This window comes from Spermophilus citellus, assembly GCF_964194105.1.
Source record: "Spermophilus citellus genome assembly, chromosome: 9".
Taxonomy (NCBI): Eukaryota; Metazoa; Chordata; class Mammalia; order Rodentia; family Sciuridae; genus Spermophilus; species Spermophilus citellus.
In genome coordinates, this window is record NC_138191.1 from 112,950,481 (window position 1) to 112,966,202 (window position 15,722).

The following is a 15,722-nucleotide window of genomic DNA, read 5'->3' on the forward strand; positions in this document are numbered from 1 at the left end:
CAAGATAATGAAAAGTGTGATCTAAAGAGGGCAGTGCACCAAATATGAAGGGCACATCCAACCAGATTCAAACAGTATGAATCAAGAAATAGATTTGAATCAAGGTTGTATTAGGAATCAAGAAAAAAATCTGACAAAGGGCACCACTAAGATTCCTGCTACATGAGGATAGACTGCCTGGTTAAATCTGACCTAGATATCTTTAGTTGGCCTTGCATGACCTCACCTTGATAAAAATTCCTGTTCTGCTACCTGAATCAGCTGAAAAACTTGCATTATACCCTAAAGAAATGTTCTGTTTTGATTTACTTCTGAAAGTACTAATTTGAGTATTATAAAATTATTTCTTAATCTTAGCTCTTGTTCTTTTTTTTTTTTTTAATGGATGTAGGATACTAGAAATTGAAACCAGGTATGCTCTACATCCCAGCCCTTTTAAAATTTTTTTTTCTTTTTACTTGTAGTTGGATACATCTTCATTTTTATGTAGTACTGAGGATCAAACCTAGCACCTCACATGTGCTAGGTGAGCACTCTACCACTGAGCCACAACCTTTTTTATTTTTTGGTTGTAGATGCCCAGCCCTTTTTATGTATTTATTTTTAAAAATTGAGACAGTGTGGCCTCAAACTTGGAATCTTTATAGCTCAGACTCCCATTAGCTGGGGTTATAGGTATGTGCCACCATGCCCAGCAATCTTAAACCTGAACTCAAGACAAATAAATGAAGGAAGCAACACTACTATTGTGATTACTATAAATCTGTCTGTCATGCTAAGAAAGCATATGCAATGTAAACTTCTGATGTGTAAGCAAAATCAAATTACAAGGATTAAATTCTACATTTATAAATGCTGACCTCTTTAAAATTTTTTTTTTAGTTGTAGTTAAACACAATACCTTTATTTTATTTGTTTATTTTTATGTGGTGCTAAGGATTGAACCTAGGGCTTCACATGAGCTAGGCAAGTGCTCTACTTTTTACCTTGAATGCTTTAGAGCAAGCTACTTTTTACTAAAAAGAAGAAGAAGGCAGGACTGAGACTATGGCTCAGTGGTAGAGCACTCACCTAGCATGTGTGAGGTACTGGGTTTGATCCTAAGCATAAAATAAAATAAAATAAAGGTATTGTGTCCATCTACAACTAGCAATATTTTTTAAAAATATAAAGGCAAAATAAAAACTGTGTGGTGCTGTGGATCAAATACAGGATTTTATGTGTGCTAGAAAGTACTCTTATCACAGATCTACCCTCCAGCTCTAAAAGAAAAAAAAATTTAACTGAAATTTTAAAAGAGAGTTTTGCCTGCCAATAACCTTGTTTCTTGAGGGACTACAAAACTTATGAATGTTAAAGGTATAAACTTTGGAGTCAGAAGAATTGATCTCTACCATTTAAATAAAGAGTAAATGTTCTTGGGCAAATAAAATGACTGTTTCGAAACTTCAGCTGGGGTATCAACTAACTCATATAACTGCGGTGGAGTTTTTGTTTTGTTTTGTTCTGTTCTTTTGAGATGAAGTCTTGCTATGTTGCCCAGGCTGGTCTTAAACTTGTGGATTCCAATGATCCTCTCACCTCAGCTTCACAAGTGGCTGGGACTACAGGAGTGTTTCACCTCACCTGGCTCTGTGGTGGAGTTTATGTGAGATAATTTAAAATGCTTAGCATTCTATCTGGCACACAATAAGTGGTAAAGAAAAAATATTTTAAGAGAGAGGGTTGGGGGGCATGTAATTTAGTAGTAGAGTATGTCCTTAGCATGTGCAAAGCCCCAGGTTCAAAATGAATCAAAAAATAAAAATTTCAAAAATGGGAAAAAAAACATTTTAAGGGATATACAACTAACAACATCAGATTTAGATTTACTATGATGCTCTTCAAATTTATGAATTTTAATAATAAAATCCAAATTGCAAATAATTTTGGGCTCAACGAAGGCTAAATAAATAAAAATTCTGCATTTCATTAAAATCTAAGATGCCATTAATGCTATTATGTATCTTTAAAAGAAACCCGATAGTCAGATATGGTGGTGCACATGGTAATTTCAATGCCTTGAGAGGCCAAGGTAGGAAGACTGCAAGTTCAAGACCAGCCTCAGCAACTTAGCAAGGTCCTAGGAAACTTAGCCAGATCCTATCACAAAAACTAAAAAGGGTTGGGTGTGGCTCAATGGGTAAACACTCTTGGCTTCAGTCCCAGGTACCAAAAATTTTCTTTAAACATTAAAAATAAAATTAAACTGTGATTAAATCATCAATTATAAGATATCTCCCAATTTGATACTGAAAAGCGAGAAAAATAAATTTTTAAATTTTAGATTAGTAAAATAGTTTAATTACATAGATGAGAAGTCATTAAATATCATTGACAATTATTTTCAAGACAAGTTTATCATACAATTAGAAAGAACTAAAATGCTTTCTTTTTTAAAAATTATTTTTAGTATTCATTTTTTAGTTGTAGCTGAACACGATACCTTTATCTATCTATCTATCTATTTATTTTTATGTGGTGCTGAGGATCGAACCCAGTGCCTCACAAGTGCTAGGTGAGCATTCTACCACTGAGCCACAATCCCAGCCCCAATGCTTTCTTTCTTAAAGAGTAATTGTCTATGTTTATCTCCGTCAATTTCGTGTGGTTCCTATCTGTCATTGCCTTGGGAATATTCCTTAAACAATGAGACCAGAATGGATCTTCTGTTATGTTTCCACTGCACTAGGTATTCTCCGTTGTAGTATTCAATCCCAGTTTTCTTCAGGTAATTTCAAGTAGAATAAGCGCTATTTTATATAGTGTAGCACACCAGCCGCAAAGATTACAAATCAAAATTACATAGAAAAAATAAGAGTGTACTCATGTGAGAGAAACAAAATTTAAGCTGAGCATGTAGCCTGTAATCCCGGTAACTCTGAAGGCTGAGACAGGAGAATTTAAGTTCAATAACAGCCTAGGCAACTTAGAGAGACCTTGCCTCAAAATGAAAAATGAAAAAAAAAAAAAAAAGAGTGGATATATAGCTCAATGGTAGAGTGCTCCAGTTCCCAATATTACCAAAAAAAAAAAAAAAAAAAAAGAGGAGGAAATTTGGCAAGTAAGGGGGTGACTGCAATACTTTTCATGTTCCATAGCAGCATTACATTTTATTGGCAGTTAATAAATAAACCTTTGGTATAGCCATTATGGAGAACAGTGGAAATTACTCAAAAAATTAAATATAATAGAACTACCATATGATCCAGCAATCTTACTACTGGGTTTGTATCCAAAGGAAATAAAATCGCCATACTGTACTCTTATGTTTGCTGCAGCATTATTCACAAAGGCCAAGATAAGAAATAACCTAAGTGCCCATGAAAGATCAATGAATAAAGAAAATATGTGTGTGTGTGTATGTGTAAGCAAATATTATTCAGCTTTGAAAAAGAATGAAAAGAATGAAGTCCTATCACTTGTGACAACATGGATGAACCTGGAGGACTTGTTAAGACACAGAAAGACATATACCACATGATCTCACTTATACAAACTCATAGAAACAGAGATTAGAATGGTAGTTATCATTCTAATGGTAACTACTACTGGAATGGTTACCATTCTAATGGGATGGGAGGAGAAAGAAATGGGGAAATGTTGGTCAAAGGATTCACACTTTCAGTAATAAAAGTATGTTCTAGAAACCTAATGTACAGTATGGTGAATATAGGTAATAATGTGTTGTACACTTGAAATTTACTGAGACGGTTTCAAATGTTCTGTCTCACACACACAAATGGGCATGTGCGCGCACACACAAACACACACACACACAACTTGTGAGGTGATGGATATGTTAATGAATTGGACTGTGGTTCACAATGCATATGTATTATCAAAAATCATGTGTGCCTTAAACATAAAATTTTTGTCAATCCCACCTCAATAAAGCTGGTGGGGGGGACAAAACCATTAACATGTTTAAGTGTTATTTTCATTACGATATTATAATCTTTTTTTAAAAAAGGTTAAGATTTTCTTTGCTTCATAAAAGCACAAGTTACATTTCATTCACATAAATAAACATACTCATATTTTTCTTTAAAACATGCAGCCTTTGGGTGAATTCTTCCTACAGGCAGACTATTCCATTTTTCTTCTTTCTTTCTTTCTAAAGGGAACCACAATCCTAAAGTTGGTATGTATTTGTCCCATCTGTTTTTATAATTTTTCTGAATTTGTATATAACCACTATATACTTTTGTTTGGTTTTAAATTTATATAAATAACACATCCTTTTGCTATTTACCTGCCCTTCCAATGTTGTTTTGAAGATCTATACTAATACATCCAGATCTGTTCATTCCCTTGACTATTATGTAATATATCAGAGTAACAATTTATATACTATTTATTCATCCTACTGTTGGCAGGAATTTAGGCTGTTTCAAATTTCTGCTATTACATGTGTCAGTCACATGTGCAAGATATCTCTTGGTTTAAAGTAAGTTCAATTTCATTTTTACTTTGTATTTTCTTTTTTTGGGGGGTGGGGGAGGCCGTACTGGGGATTGAACTCAGGGACACTCAACCACTAAGCCACATCCCCAGCTCTATTTTATTTAGAGACAGGGTCTCCCTGAGTTGTTTAGTGCTTTGCTTTTTGCTGAGGCTGAGGCTGGCTTTGAACTTGCTATCCTCCTGCTTCAGCCTCCCAAACCTCTGGGATTACCAGCTTACTTTGTATTTCCTAGATAAAGAAAACTGTTCTCCCAAGTAGTTGTACCAAATCACACTTCTACCAACAGTGTGTGAATATTCCTTTTACTTTATCACCACTAACATTTGGTATTTTATAAGACTTTTTAATTTTATAAATCTGATGAGTGTGAAATGATACTTTGTTGATTTCATTTGTAATTTCCTATTTATCAATGAATTTGAGATTTTTTTTCTATGTGTTTATTGGCCATTTGGGTTTCCTCTTTTTTTGTTTCAAGACAGACTCTCAATAAATTGCCCAGGCTGTCCTTGAACTTGCAATCATCCCGAGTTGCTGGAATTACAATTATGCATTACCTTGTCCAACTAGGTTTCCTCTTTTGAGAACTATCCATTTTTCTATTTCATCTGTCCTTATATTTTATAAAGCTCTTAATTAAATGAGCTACAAATATTTTAGTATTTTAAAGTTGTTCATGGTATCATTTGTATTACAGAAGTTTAAATTTTGACATAGTCAAGTTTATCAGTATTTTCCTTTATGTTTTACACTTTGTATCTTGCTCAGTGTTAGAACTATTCTCTTATTTTTATTCCAAATAATTCCAAAGTTTTCCTTTTCATATTTAGGATCCCTAGAAATAAATTTTATATAAAGTGTGAGATAGATCCAACTATTTTTTAAAATGGTTAACAATTATATAAACACAATTTAATGAATATTTTGCTCTTTCCCATTTATGTAAAACACCACTTAAAAAAATTTCACAAACACACACATCTGCCTTGCTTCTAGATATTTTTTTGCTTTATTAACCTGTCTGTCCCTACACTTAAATCACTGTGACATACTGTTAGAATTTTCTAACAAGTAGGGCAATCCTCTTTGTTTTTCTTTAAAATAGTACTGGCTATTCTTGGTCATTTATTCTTTTAAAAAAATATTTATACTTGTTTATATATATGTGTGTGTGCGTGTGTATTAATTAATTTATTTTTATTTTTAGTTGTTGATAGGACTTTATTTTTATTTATTTGTATGTGGTGCTGAGAATCGAACCCAGTGCCTCACAACGCTAGGCAAGTGCTCTACCACTGAGCTATAATCCCAGCCCCAAATTACTCTTTCTTATAAATTTTAATATCAATTCAATCAAGCCTCATATCCTATTGATATTTTAATTAAGATTGCATTTATATTAACTTTGGGAGAACTAACATTTTAGGATTTCTCAAAAGGCTCAATCAATTTCATTTATTTAGATTTTTCTCTTGTCTTTCAATAGTTTTATAGTTTAGAAACTTTTCAAAAAACATTTATTCCTGGACATCTGCTTTTCATTCCAAATTCTTGATCTCATAACACTGTTAAATCTCAGCTAAGACATCACTTACTTCTACAAATACTTCTGACTTTTCAGACTCATTGGAATGCTCCTCCTTCATGCTCATGGATTTATTTATTCTTTTTTTTTTTTTTTTCCTGAATGTGACCAAGAGTTACACTAGGCATGGAAGGTACACTGGGGAATAAGATGGACAGTGCCTAGTTAAAGGGGCTCTCATTCTAACTAGAGACACAGAAAAATAAACACTTTCAATTCAGGGTGACACATGCCAGTACAGGGGAAGTATACTGTGCTATGGGAATACATAGAGAAATACCTAACTCAGACTTGGGGGATGGCTGGATGGGGGGAGAAGGGTGTCTGTCAAACAACGCTTCTCAAGGAAGTAACATGTAGATTGAAACCTGTAAGAAGAACAGAAATTAGAAAACATGACAGTAACTAAATCATAGTAATGATATCCTTGTCTTGCTCTTGACTTTACTGAAAAAGCTCTCATTGTTTAACTTTAAATCATCTATTTTTGAACATATTCTATTTCTTGGCTTCTTAGCACTATTTTTGGCTCTCATACACTCTGTAATAATCATTACTTGTTTAGTGGTTCTAATTCACTCCTTAAATATTGGTATTCCCCATGGTCTCACCCTTCTCTTTCCTGTTTAGATTTAATCAAATCACTATCCCTAGAGACTTTTCCCACTTCTGTTTTAAATATAAATTTAAATTCAGAGGACTCAAGATATTTTCTTAATTTTAGCTCCTACCACTACAGATTTTCTGACCTAAATTTATAACTACATACTACATGTCTCTATCCATATGTTCCATAGAATTATTATGCTATGAACATGTTAACATGCAATCTATCTACATATGGTGTATACTGCCAACTAACCAGCACCAGCAGATCTATCTCCCATATTCAGTGGACAGAACTGGCATTCATGCCTTCAGAGTCATTAATCTGAATGTGTGTTAGAGGGTATTCCCTTCTTGGAATCAGTTTATGATAGAGCACAGTCACTGCATTCAAAAATTGTTTCAAGGATTAAATAATCACAGAAATTTTTAGGCCAAGTATTGTTGCTTTTTTTTTTTAATGTGTCACATTTGGCTAGGCTACTATTTGCCATTTATTCAATAAAATACTAATGTGTTGTATGAAGCCTACTTTGTAGATATAATTAAAGTCCATCATCAATTGACTTTAAGTAAGGGAGATTATTCTGGATAATGTGGATGGGCCTGATTCAATTAGTTGAAATGAATTAAAAGCAGGGTTGGGGCTTCCCCAAAACAGAGAACAAAAATCACCTATAGAAAACAGCTTCAGACTGTGCCCAAGATTTCTAGCCTGCCTTTCCTGACAGCCTGCCCTAAGACTTCAGACTGGTTTTACTGGCCCCTACAACTACAGAAACCAAATCTCTATAAATCTACTACTGGTTCTGCTTCTCCAGTTGAATCTTGATTAATATACCAAGTTTGTAGTCTACTTGCAAAGGGAATTCCTTCAAAAACCTAGTAAAATTTCTAATCCTTGTTTCTCATTACTTCCATGTACCAGTAATTATACCCAAAGATTTTTTTCTGGACATGGTTCTTAAATCTATTTTTTGTTTTGCATTTAGCTTAATCCTTGGAATTTTCTCCTTCCTCTCCATCCCACATCAGACCATCACCATCTCTTACCTGAACTAGTGATTGAAAAGCCTCCTAACTGGCTTCTCAGATTAGTTTTTTTCTCCTCTATCTATTCTCCACACTGCTGCCAGAGGTCTCTTTCTGGAAAACAAATATGATCATGTCACTATCCTTCTTAAGAATCTTTGAAGTCTCCCTACTTAAAGGAGATAAGTTTTACCCCCCTCATTGGTTTCTATTTTTAGCTTTTATATCCTTCTATTCTCTTTGTGTTTAATTTTCTGTTATTTTTCTAACTGTTGAGATGAATGCTCAGGTCACTGATGCTTTTCTTTTTTTGTAATAGGCATTTAAAGTTTTAAATTCTCTCTAAGCATTGTTTTAGTCAATTATGCCAGTTCTGATGTGTACTGTTAATCACTCAATTTGAAATTCAAATTTCTTTTGTGATTTCTTTGATAGATTATTTAGAAATTATTCTTAAAAATTTCCAAAGCTAAACTTCATGTTCCAGTAGGAACATAATAGCAATTTCCAAGTTTCCCCATCTTTCTCCTAGGACCTGTGTAGAGCAACAAAGAGAAAGTTAAGAAAAAGAACAAAACAAAACAAACCCATATATCTTCAGTAAAACTAGAAGATAATAAAAAGCAGAAAATACCAAATCATAAGTAAACATGTCCCAAAGTACCCGGGACTACTAGAACCTATGCAAGAAGCCACATCTGAACATGGGAGAATAACAAAAAGTATAAAATAGTGGGGGAATAGCAAATTTTCACTCCCAGAAGAGAAAGTTCCTCTCTTAAGTCAGAATTGCAATATTTATAATTGAGACCGGATGGGGGAAATCTCAGAAGCAACTAGAGAAGGAGATATAGAAAGTGTCATGAGAGTAAGTGGAGGGAAAAGTTTCAGTCTCAGAAAAAACTACTCTTCTAAAAGTGAGACATGCATTTTTCTTTCAAACTTACAGGAAAGTTATATAAAAACTTGTATATAATTTCCCAAATTCTCTAATTGTTAACATACAAAGCAAGAAATTTAGAAGGCAGAAGTCATATCTTTTGGTAGTAGAAGCTATAAGAACCTGTGGGAACTCAAGGCTGATAGTTCACACTACTTAAATCACTTATGTTAGAGAGGCCCAGAAGATGTGGCTATACTTTGAAGAATGAATCCACTGGCACAAAAGAGGACAGAAGTTTTGAGCAGAGAAACCAGGAAAACTATCTTGCACCTAAGAAGCAACTAATGTTCTTGGCATACGTGTAATTTCCCTCTTAATAGGTAGTTTGAAAGAATGCATCTTGATCAAATATGAACAACAAAAACCCAGTATGTATCTACACAAAGATACCAGGTAAAAATTGTGTGTGGGGGGGAAAGGGCAGTGTAACATCTTTAACAACAACAACAAAAAAATCAACAGACGATATCATAAAATAGAGGAAATATATCCCTACTTTTTAACATGTGTTCAAAAATGCATAATGCAGGTAAAAAAAAAAAGAGCTCAGAGAAGACAGAAGAGATTGCCTATCAATAAGAGGTTATGAAAAATGCACAGCAAAACTCAGCAAAGAAATGGAAGAAAAAGATTTTTTTAATTCAAAAATAAAAATTAAACTGCCACAAACACTTGGTAAAGTATACACATTGGATGGAAATTTTTAAAGTGAAAATAAGCTATTTATTTTTTTAAAAAAGATATGACTAGGGGCTGGGGATGTGGCTCAAGTGGTAGCGCGCTCGCCTGGCATGTGTGCGGCCCGGGTTCGATCCTCAGCACCACATACAAACAACGATGTTGTGTCCGCCGAGAAATGGAAAATAAATATTAAAAAAAAATTCTCTCTCTCTCTCTCACTCTCTCTTTAAAAAGAAAAAAAGATATGACTTGTACCTACCTATATTTTCAAAGGGAATCTCATATTCTAAATAAAATTGACTCCACATGGCAAACTAAGTAAAAAATATCTAATAAAAGAGTCGGAAAAAATACTTTTTAGCAACCAGACAAAAAAACAAATCCCTAAAGTCAAGCTCCATGGCATATGCCTGAAATCCACTATTTAGGAGACTAAGGCAGGAAGATCATGAATTCAAGACCATCCTTGGGTGCAACTCAGCAAGACACTGTCTTAAAAAGGGAAAATAAAACAAAACAAAACAAACAAACAGATCCCTTTTCTTTGGTACTAGGAACTGAACACAGGGGAGCTTAACCACTGAATTATGTCCCTAGCCCTTTTTATTTTTTATTTTGAGACAGGGTCTCATGAAGTTGCTTAGGGCCTTGCAAAGTTGCTGAGACTGGCTTTGAACTTGAGATCCTCCTGCCTCAGCCTCCTGAGTTACTGGGATTACTTAAAGCTGAATTCTTCTAAAAAAAAAAAAGTACACCAGCATCATTCTTCTCTACTGGGCATTCAATGTCAGAAGACAGTGGATAATTTTCTATAAGACACTCAAGGAAAGAAAGTGTGAGTCAGTAATTTTGTATTTAGCCAAACAGTCTTTCATAAATAAGGCTACTGACCCTGCAAAATCTCAGCATTTATCCATATGAAACCTTCTTAAAGAAACAACTTGAGGACAAACTGAAACCACTGAACAACAGGAAAAATTTCAGCAAAAGGACTGATAGTGAGCACCAATACATTAATTGTAGATTTAAGATGAAAACAAATATATATACTGATGACAGAATGGAATGCAACTGTTATGTACTCTAAGAATGAGACAATATATACAAAATAAATGACTGATAGAAGTAGAAAATAAAGTAGAATAAATTCAACAACTGTACCTTATGTGTAACAGGATTCAAAGTTGAAAACCAAATAGTATAAATTTAAGCAAAATTAAAGAATTAAATCACAAGGGGTAAATAAATAAGCTAATAACTAGCCTAAAACTAGTTAATAAAGAGAAATAATGTTATTCGTTAAGGGAAACAAAAGACTACTTTAAAAAAAGAAAAGAAGGTAAGTATCCCATAAGGGCACAAAAGTGAGGGGAAACTTCTAGTATTAGAACTATCATCTAAAAAGCACAGAAAATATACCATCTAGAGGTTCAAAAAATATACAATTAGAAAAAAATTACATAAAACAATTTGACAAAATCAAGACCTTTTTATTTATCTGGCTTCCTTTGTCCATTAAATAGAAAAAAACAAAAAGAAGCAGCAGCTTTAAAGCTTTAAGATACCATAAACCAAAACTACTCTGTTGTCATCAATATAAATCTATGGATTGGGGATGCAGTAGTGGTAGAGCATTTGCCCAGCAAGTGCTGGTTTTGATTCCCACCACTGCAAAGTAAGGTTAAAAAATACACACACACACACACACACACACACACACACACACACAACTGCCTAAAAAGATATGTCCTGCTTAAATTCCTCAATATAATCTGATAAGAAAAATATCAGAGGTATAAATACCTGAAAGAAGAGATAAACCTATCACTAGTTGCAGATAATAATTATAATCTAGAAATTAAAAAAAAATCACTTGGAAAAAAATACTATATAATGGAATTCAATAAGATGAAGATTAAAAAGTACACAGAAATTAATAAGATTTCATGTATATAAATCATAAGTTACAATCTATAAACCTATTTATTAGCAATAAAGACAAAAAATATCGAGAGATAATAAGAAATGTACAAAATTTAACTGAGGAAATCTTTAAAACTCGCCTGAAGGAAATAGAAAGATATATGTTCTTGAACACAAGGACTCAACATCTTAAAGATGCCAATTTAGATTAACTTAGTTAATAAAATAATGAAATCTCAATAAAAATAACAACTGTGCTTTCCTCATCTATTCAAGGCATTGATTGATTGATTGATTGGTACCGGGGATTAAACTCAGGGGGCACTCAATCACTGAGCCACATCCCCAGCCCTATTTTTATATTTTATTTGGTCTCATTGAGTTGCTTAGCGCCTTGCCATTGCTGAGGCTCACTTTGAACTCACAATTCTCCTGTCTCAGCTTCCCAAGCCACTGGGATTAAAGGAATACACCACTGTGCCCGGCTTATACAATGTATTTATAAAGACTGTGTGGTAAAATAGGTAAAAATGGTCTTGAAAACCCTGAAAAGAGAAAATGAGACCAGCTCTATCAGATATTCAAAGTCATAAAAATGGACTATGGATATAGCTCAATGGTAGAGTACTGGCCCAGCATGTTTGAGGCCATGAATTCACTCTCCAGGACTAGGGGAAGAATTCTTTTAAGACACATGATTGATCAGTAAGTATTGGTGTGCACATGTGTACCAAAAGGGAAAAAACAACAACAAAAAACTCCACCATGGGGATGGGGTTGTGGCTCAGCGATAGAGCACTCACCTCTCACATGTGAGACCCTGGGTTCGATCCTCAGTACCACATAAAAATAAATAAACAAAAAATAAAGATATTGTGCCCATGTATAACTAAAAAAATAATAAAAAAAAAAAACCACCACCACACCAAAGACAAGCTAGCTACAATATATGCAACTTGTATTACAAAGAATTAATCTGCTTGATTTATAAAGCACTCTCAGTAAATGAGAAGAAAAAGTCCAACAGAAAAGAAGGGTAAAAGACCAATAATCAGTTCATTAAAAAAGAAATATAAGGGCTGGGGTTGTGGCTCAGTGGTAGTGCTCTAGCCTAGCACATGAGAGACCCTGGGTTTGATCCTCAGCACCACATAAAAATAGATAAATAAAAAGAAACATAAGCTCAGTGTTACAGCATTTACCTAGCATGAACAAAGCCCTGGGTTCAATTACCAGCACTAAAAAGAAAAAAATCGAAGAAAAGAAGTGGCCTTATATAAGTGAAAAGGTGATCAAATACAAATGAAAAGTACAGAAGGAAACTATTTCTTACAAATCTGACAAAATTTATCTAGTGGCAAAGTATAAGAAAGCAGGTACTCTCACTCACTGATGCAAAATATTTACAACCTCTGGAGGGCAATCTGGCAATAACGATTGAAATTACAAATACATTTACCCTTGACCCTTCAATCTTACCACTAGAAATTTATCTTAAGATACATCTAAATATATATGAAAAGATGTTCTGAAATGGCAAATGATTAAAAACAGTCCTATTATACATCTAAAGGAGACTGGTTAAACATTTCCTTTCTCATTATTTTTATAATGGCAGACAATACTGAAATAAATTAGGAAACTCTACCCATCTGGAAAGATCAAGAATCCTTGGAGGAATGGCTAAGTCCAGGGACTGGGCAGGAAACACAAGATGAGCCTGGAATATTCTGCTGTGCCACAAAGCTAATAAACACAAATCAATTATCAATAGGACACCATACTTTTCCACATAAGAATAACAAAATTAGAAAAATTAACAGTTGGTAATATCTAGTGAAATAAATGATTTGGGGAACTACCATCAATGAATAAAAAGTAACTGAAAGGCTCATTGGGAAATTTACAGTGGCTAGATCTCTGAACCTACTGATTAATGTGATTAATCTACAGATTAATCTTAGCATCACTAAATTAGGATCACTAGTACTATAGGTCTTCAAGCATGACATAATATGAAGCATTTTTGAAATATTATGAACCAAAATTGAATTAAACTTTCATGTCTTTTATTTTCAGGAAATATGGGGGATAGAGGAACAACGTAATTAATTACTCAAGAAAACAAAAAGACAAACTCAGATTTGGGGATAGTGAAAGTGATCAAGTTTCTGCAACAAGTCCATGACATTAAAAAGGAAAAAGAAAAAAACCCAAACACACAAGAGAAGGAAATGGGACTATAAAAAAGGCATAATAAGCAAAAGTGATGTGTGGATCTTGTTTGAATTCTGATTAGAATCAACTAACTAAGCTGGGCGCCATGCCACACACCTTTAATCCCAGCAGCTTGGGAGGATGAGGCAGGAGGATTGAAAGTTCAAAGCCAGTCTCAGCAACTTAGCAAGGCCCTGTCTCTAAATAAATTATAAAAAGGGCTGGAGATGTGGCTCAGTGGTTAAATGATGCTGGGTTCAATCCCTAGTATCAAATTAGAAAAAAAAAAAAGAAAAAGAAAAAAAGATCAACTAACTAGAAAAAGATGTATTTGAGACAATCAGGGAAATTTGATCTAAGACATGATATTAGAGAGTACAAAACAATGATTATTTTTCATATATGAAAATAATATTTTTTTGCTATATAATATTCAAACTTGCAGAGGTATTTAGTGTAGGCAAAATAATATGCTGTTCAGAATCTGATTTAAAACTTCACAGTATAGGAAGAAATGGAGATAGATTAAGCAAAAATAGAAAAATCCTGACAATCTGAATAATAGTTACATATGTATAGCAGTTTATCAGTTTTATGTTCACTTGACTTTTATATAAACTTGAAAATGTTTCTAAGAGTTGGGCATAGAAGTATACATCTGTTATCCCAGTAAACTCAGGAGGATGAGTTCAAGGCCAGCCTGGGCAACTTAGTAAGATCCTATCTCAAAATAAAAATTAAAAAAGGACTGGGGATGTAGCTCAGTGGTACACTTTCTGTGGGTTCTATCCCCAGTACCCCCTCAAATGAAAAGAAAAGATTTGTAAGAGAACACCTTAAAAATGAGAATGCAATTAGCAACACATTATGTACCAAACCTAGGGTCACCAAAACCAACAGATTTTCTTTAATATATGTATTTTATAATAAAATGTTATCAAAGAGTTAAGAGGACAAAGGTGAATTAGTTGTAAGAGAAGACTTCTCAGATGATCGTATCAGGGCTTTTATGCTTGTTTTCATGCATATGCTTCATGTTAAGTAGCATTCCAGGTCAAGTTCTGCATAAAAACATTTGAAATAAAATGCAACAAAATAAAAAGTTTTCCCAGTTTGTCATAATACATGCCTGAATATTACTTCAAGACACCAGTACATGTAATTATATACATAAAATTTATACACACATGCCATATAGAAATCAACTATCCAATTCAGAATATGGTTTTAGTTCCCTTACCATCGATATTAAGCATCATTTTCCACATGGCAGGTCGAACAGATTGATGGAATCCAAACCATACTTCCCTGCCCCCTCCCAGAGGGTGGTCATATCCTTCTGGAGCTGAGAAAAAGGAACGCCCCACAGGCGTATATCTAAAAAATTAAAATGGTGTGTTCAATACTTTCCTTTCCATGCAAGTATTTAAATCTGCAGAACAGGGGAAACTAAAGCACACACAATTAATTTATCATAATGATGCTTAAAATTATGACTATATTAAACTAAACATTTTTGAAGTTTGTGAAAACAAACATTTTGCAAGTTTATAAAAGCAAAAAGTAGCCAAATCCATCTGCATCCTTCACTGAAATTCTCCATTCTCATAATCACTAGTTTATGTAACACATTTTATTTAAAATACTTTCTTAAAAACAGGTTAAAAAAGTAAACAGTTCCACTGAGGCAGGAGGATGTCGAGTTCAAAGCCAGCCTCAGCAAATGCGAAGCACTAAGCAACACAGTGAGACCCTGTCTCTAAATAAAATACAAAATAGGGTGGGGGAGGGCTGGGGATGTGGCTCAAGCAGTAGCACGCTCGCCTGGCATGCATGCGGCCCGGTTCGATCCTCAGCACCACGTACAAAGATGTTGTGTCCGCCGAAAACTAAAAAATAAATATTAAAAATTCTCTCTCTCTCTCTGTCTCTCTCTCGTTCTCTCTTTAAAAAAAAAAAAATAGGGCGGGGGATGTGGCTCAGTGGTTGAGTGCCCTGGAGTTCAATCCCCGGAACCCCCTTCTCCCCCCCAGAAAAAGAAAAAAAAAAAAAAAACTCAACAGTTCCAAAATTAAAATGTAGAGTAAAAATAATAATTGATCAAAAAGCTATGCCTATGTGTTTCAAGACACACTATTTCTATAAAAAGACATATATGACCAATATATGCATATGCCCACACACATGATTAAAATAGTAGGAATCTCAATACAATCTGATTCTATTCT

The 15,722-nt window shown here is 34.0% G+C and overlaps 1 protein-coding gene across 4 annotated transcripts in view; it reads right to left on the reverse strand.

Moving 5' to 3' along the window:
* AGO3 (argonaute RISC catalytic component 3) overlaps positions 1-15,722 on the reverse strand; it is a 137,098-nt gene that overhangs the window by 61,745 nt on the left and 59,631 nt on the right. For 3 of the 4 annotated variants that reach the window (XM_081306197.1, XM_081306198.1, XM_081306199.1), the window contains exon 5: positions 14,735-14,871. In XM_081306197.1, the coding sequence (XP_081162323.1) occupies positions 14,735-14,871 (137 nt within the window). Of the gene's footprint in view, positions 1-6,102; positions 6,458-14,734; positions 14,872-15,722 lie in introns of those variants that run through there. The other variant, XM_081306200.1, reaches the window with a different exon arrangement.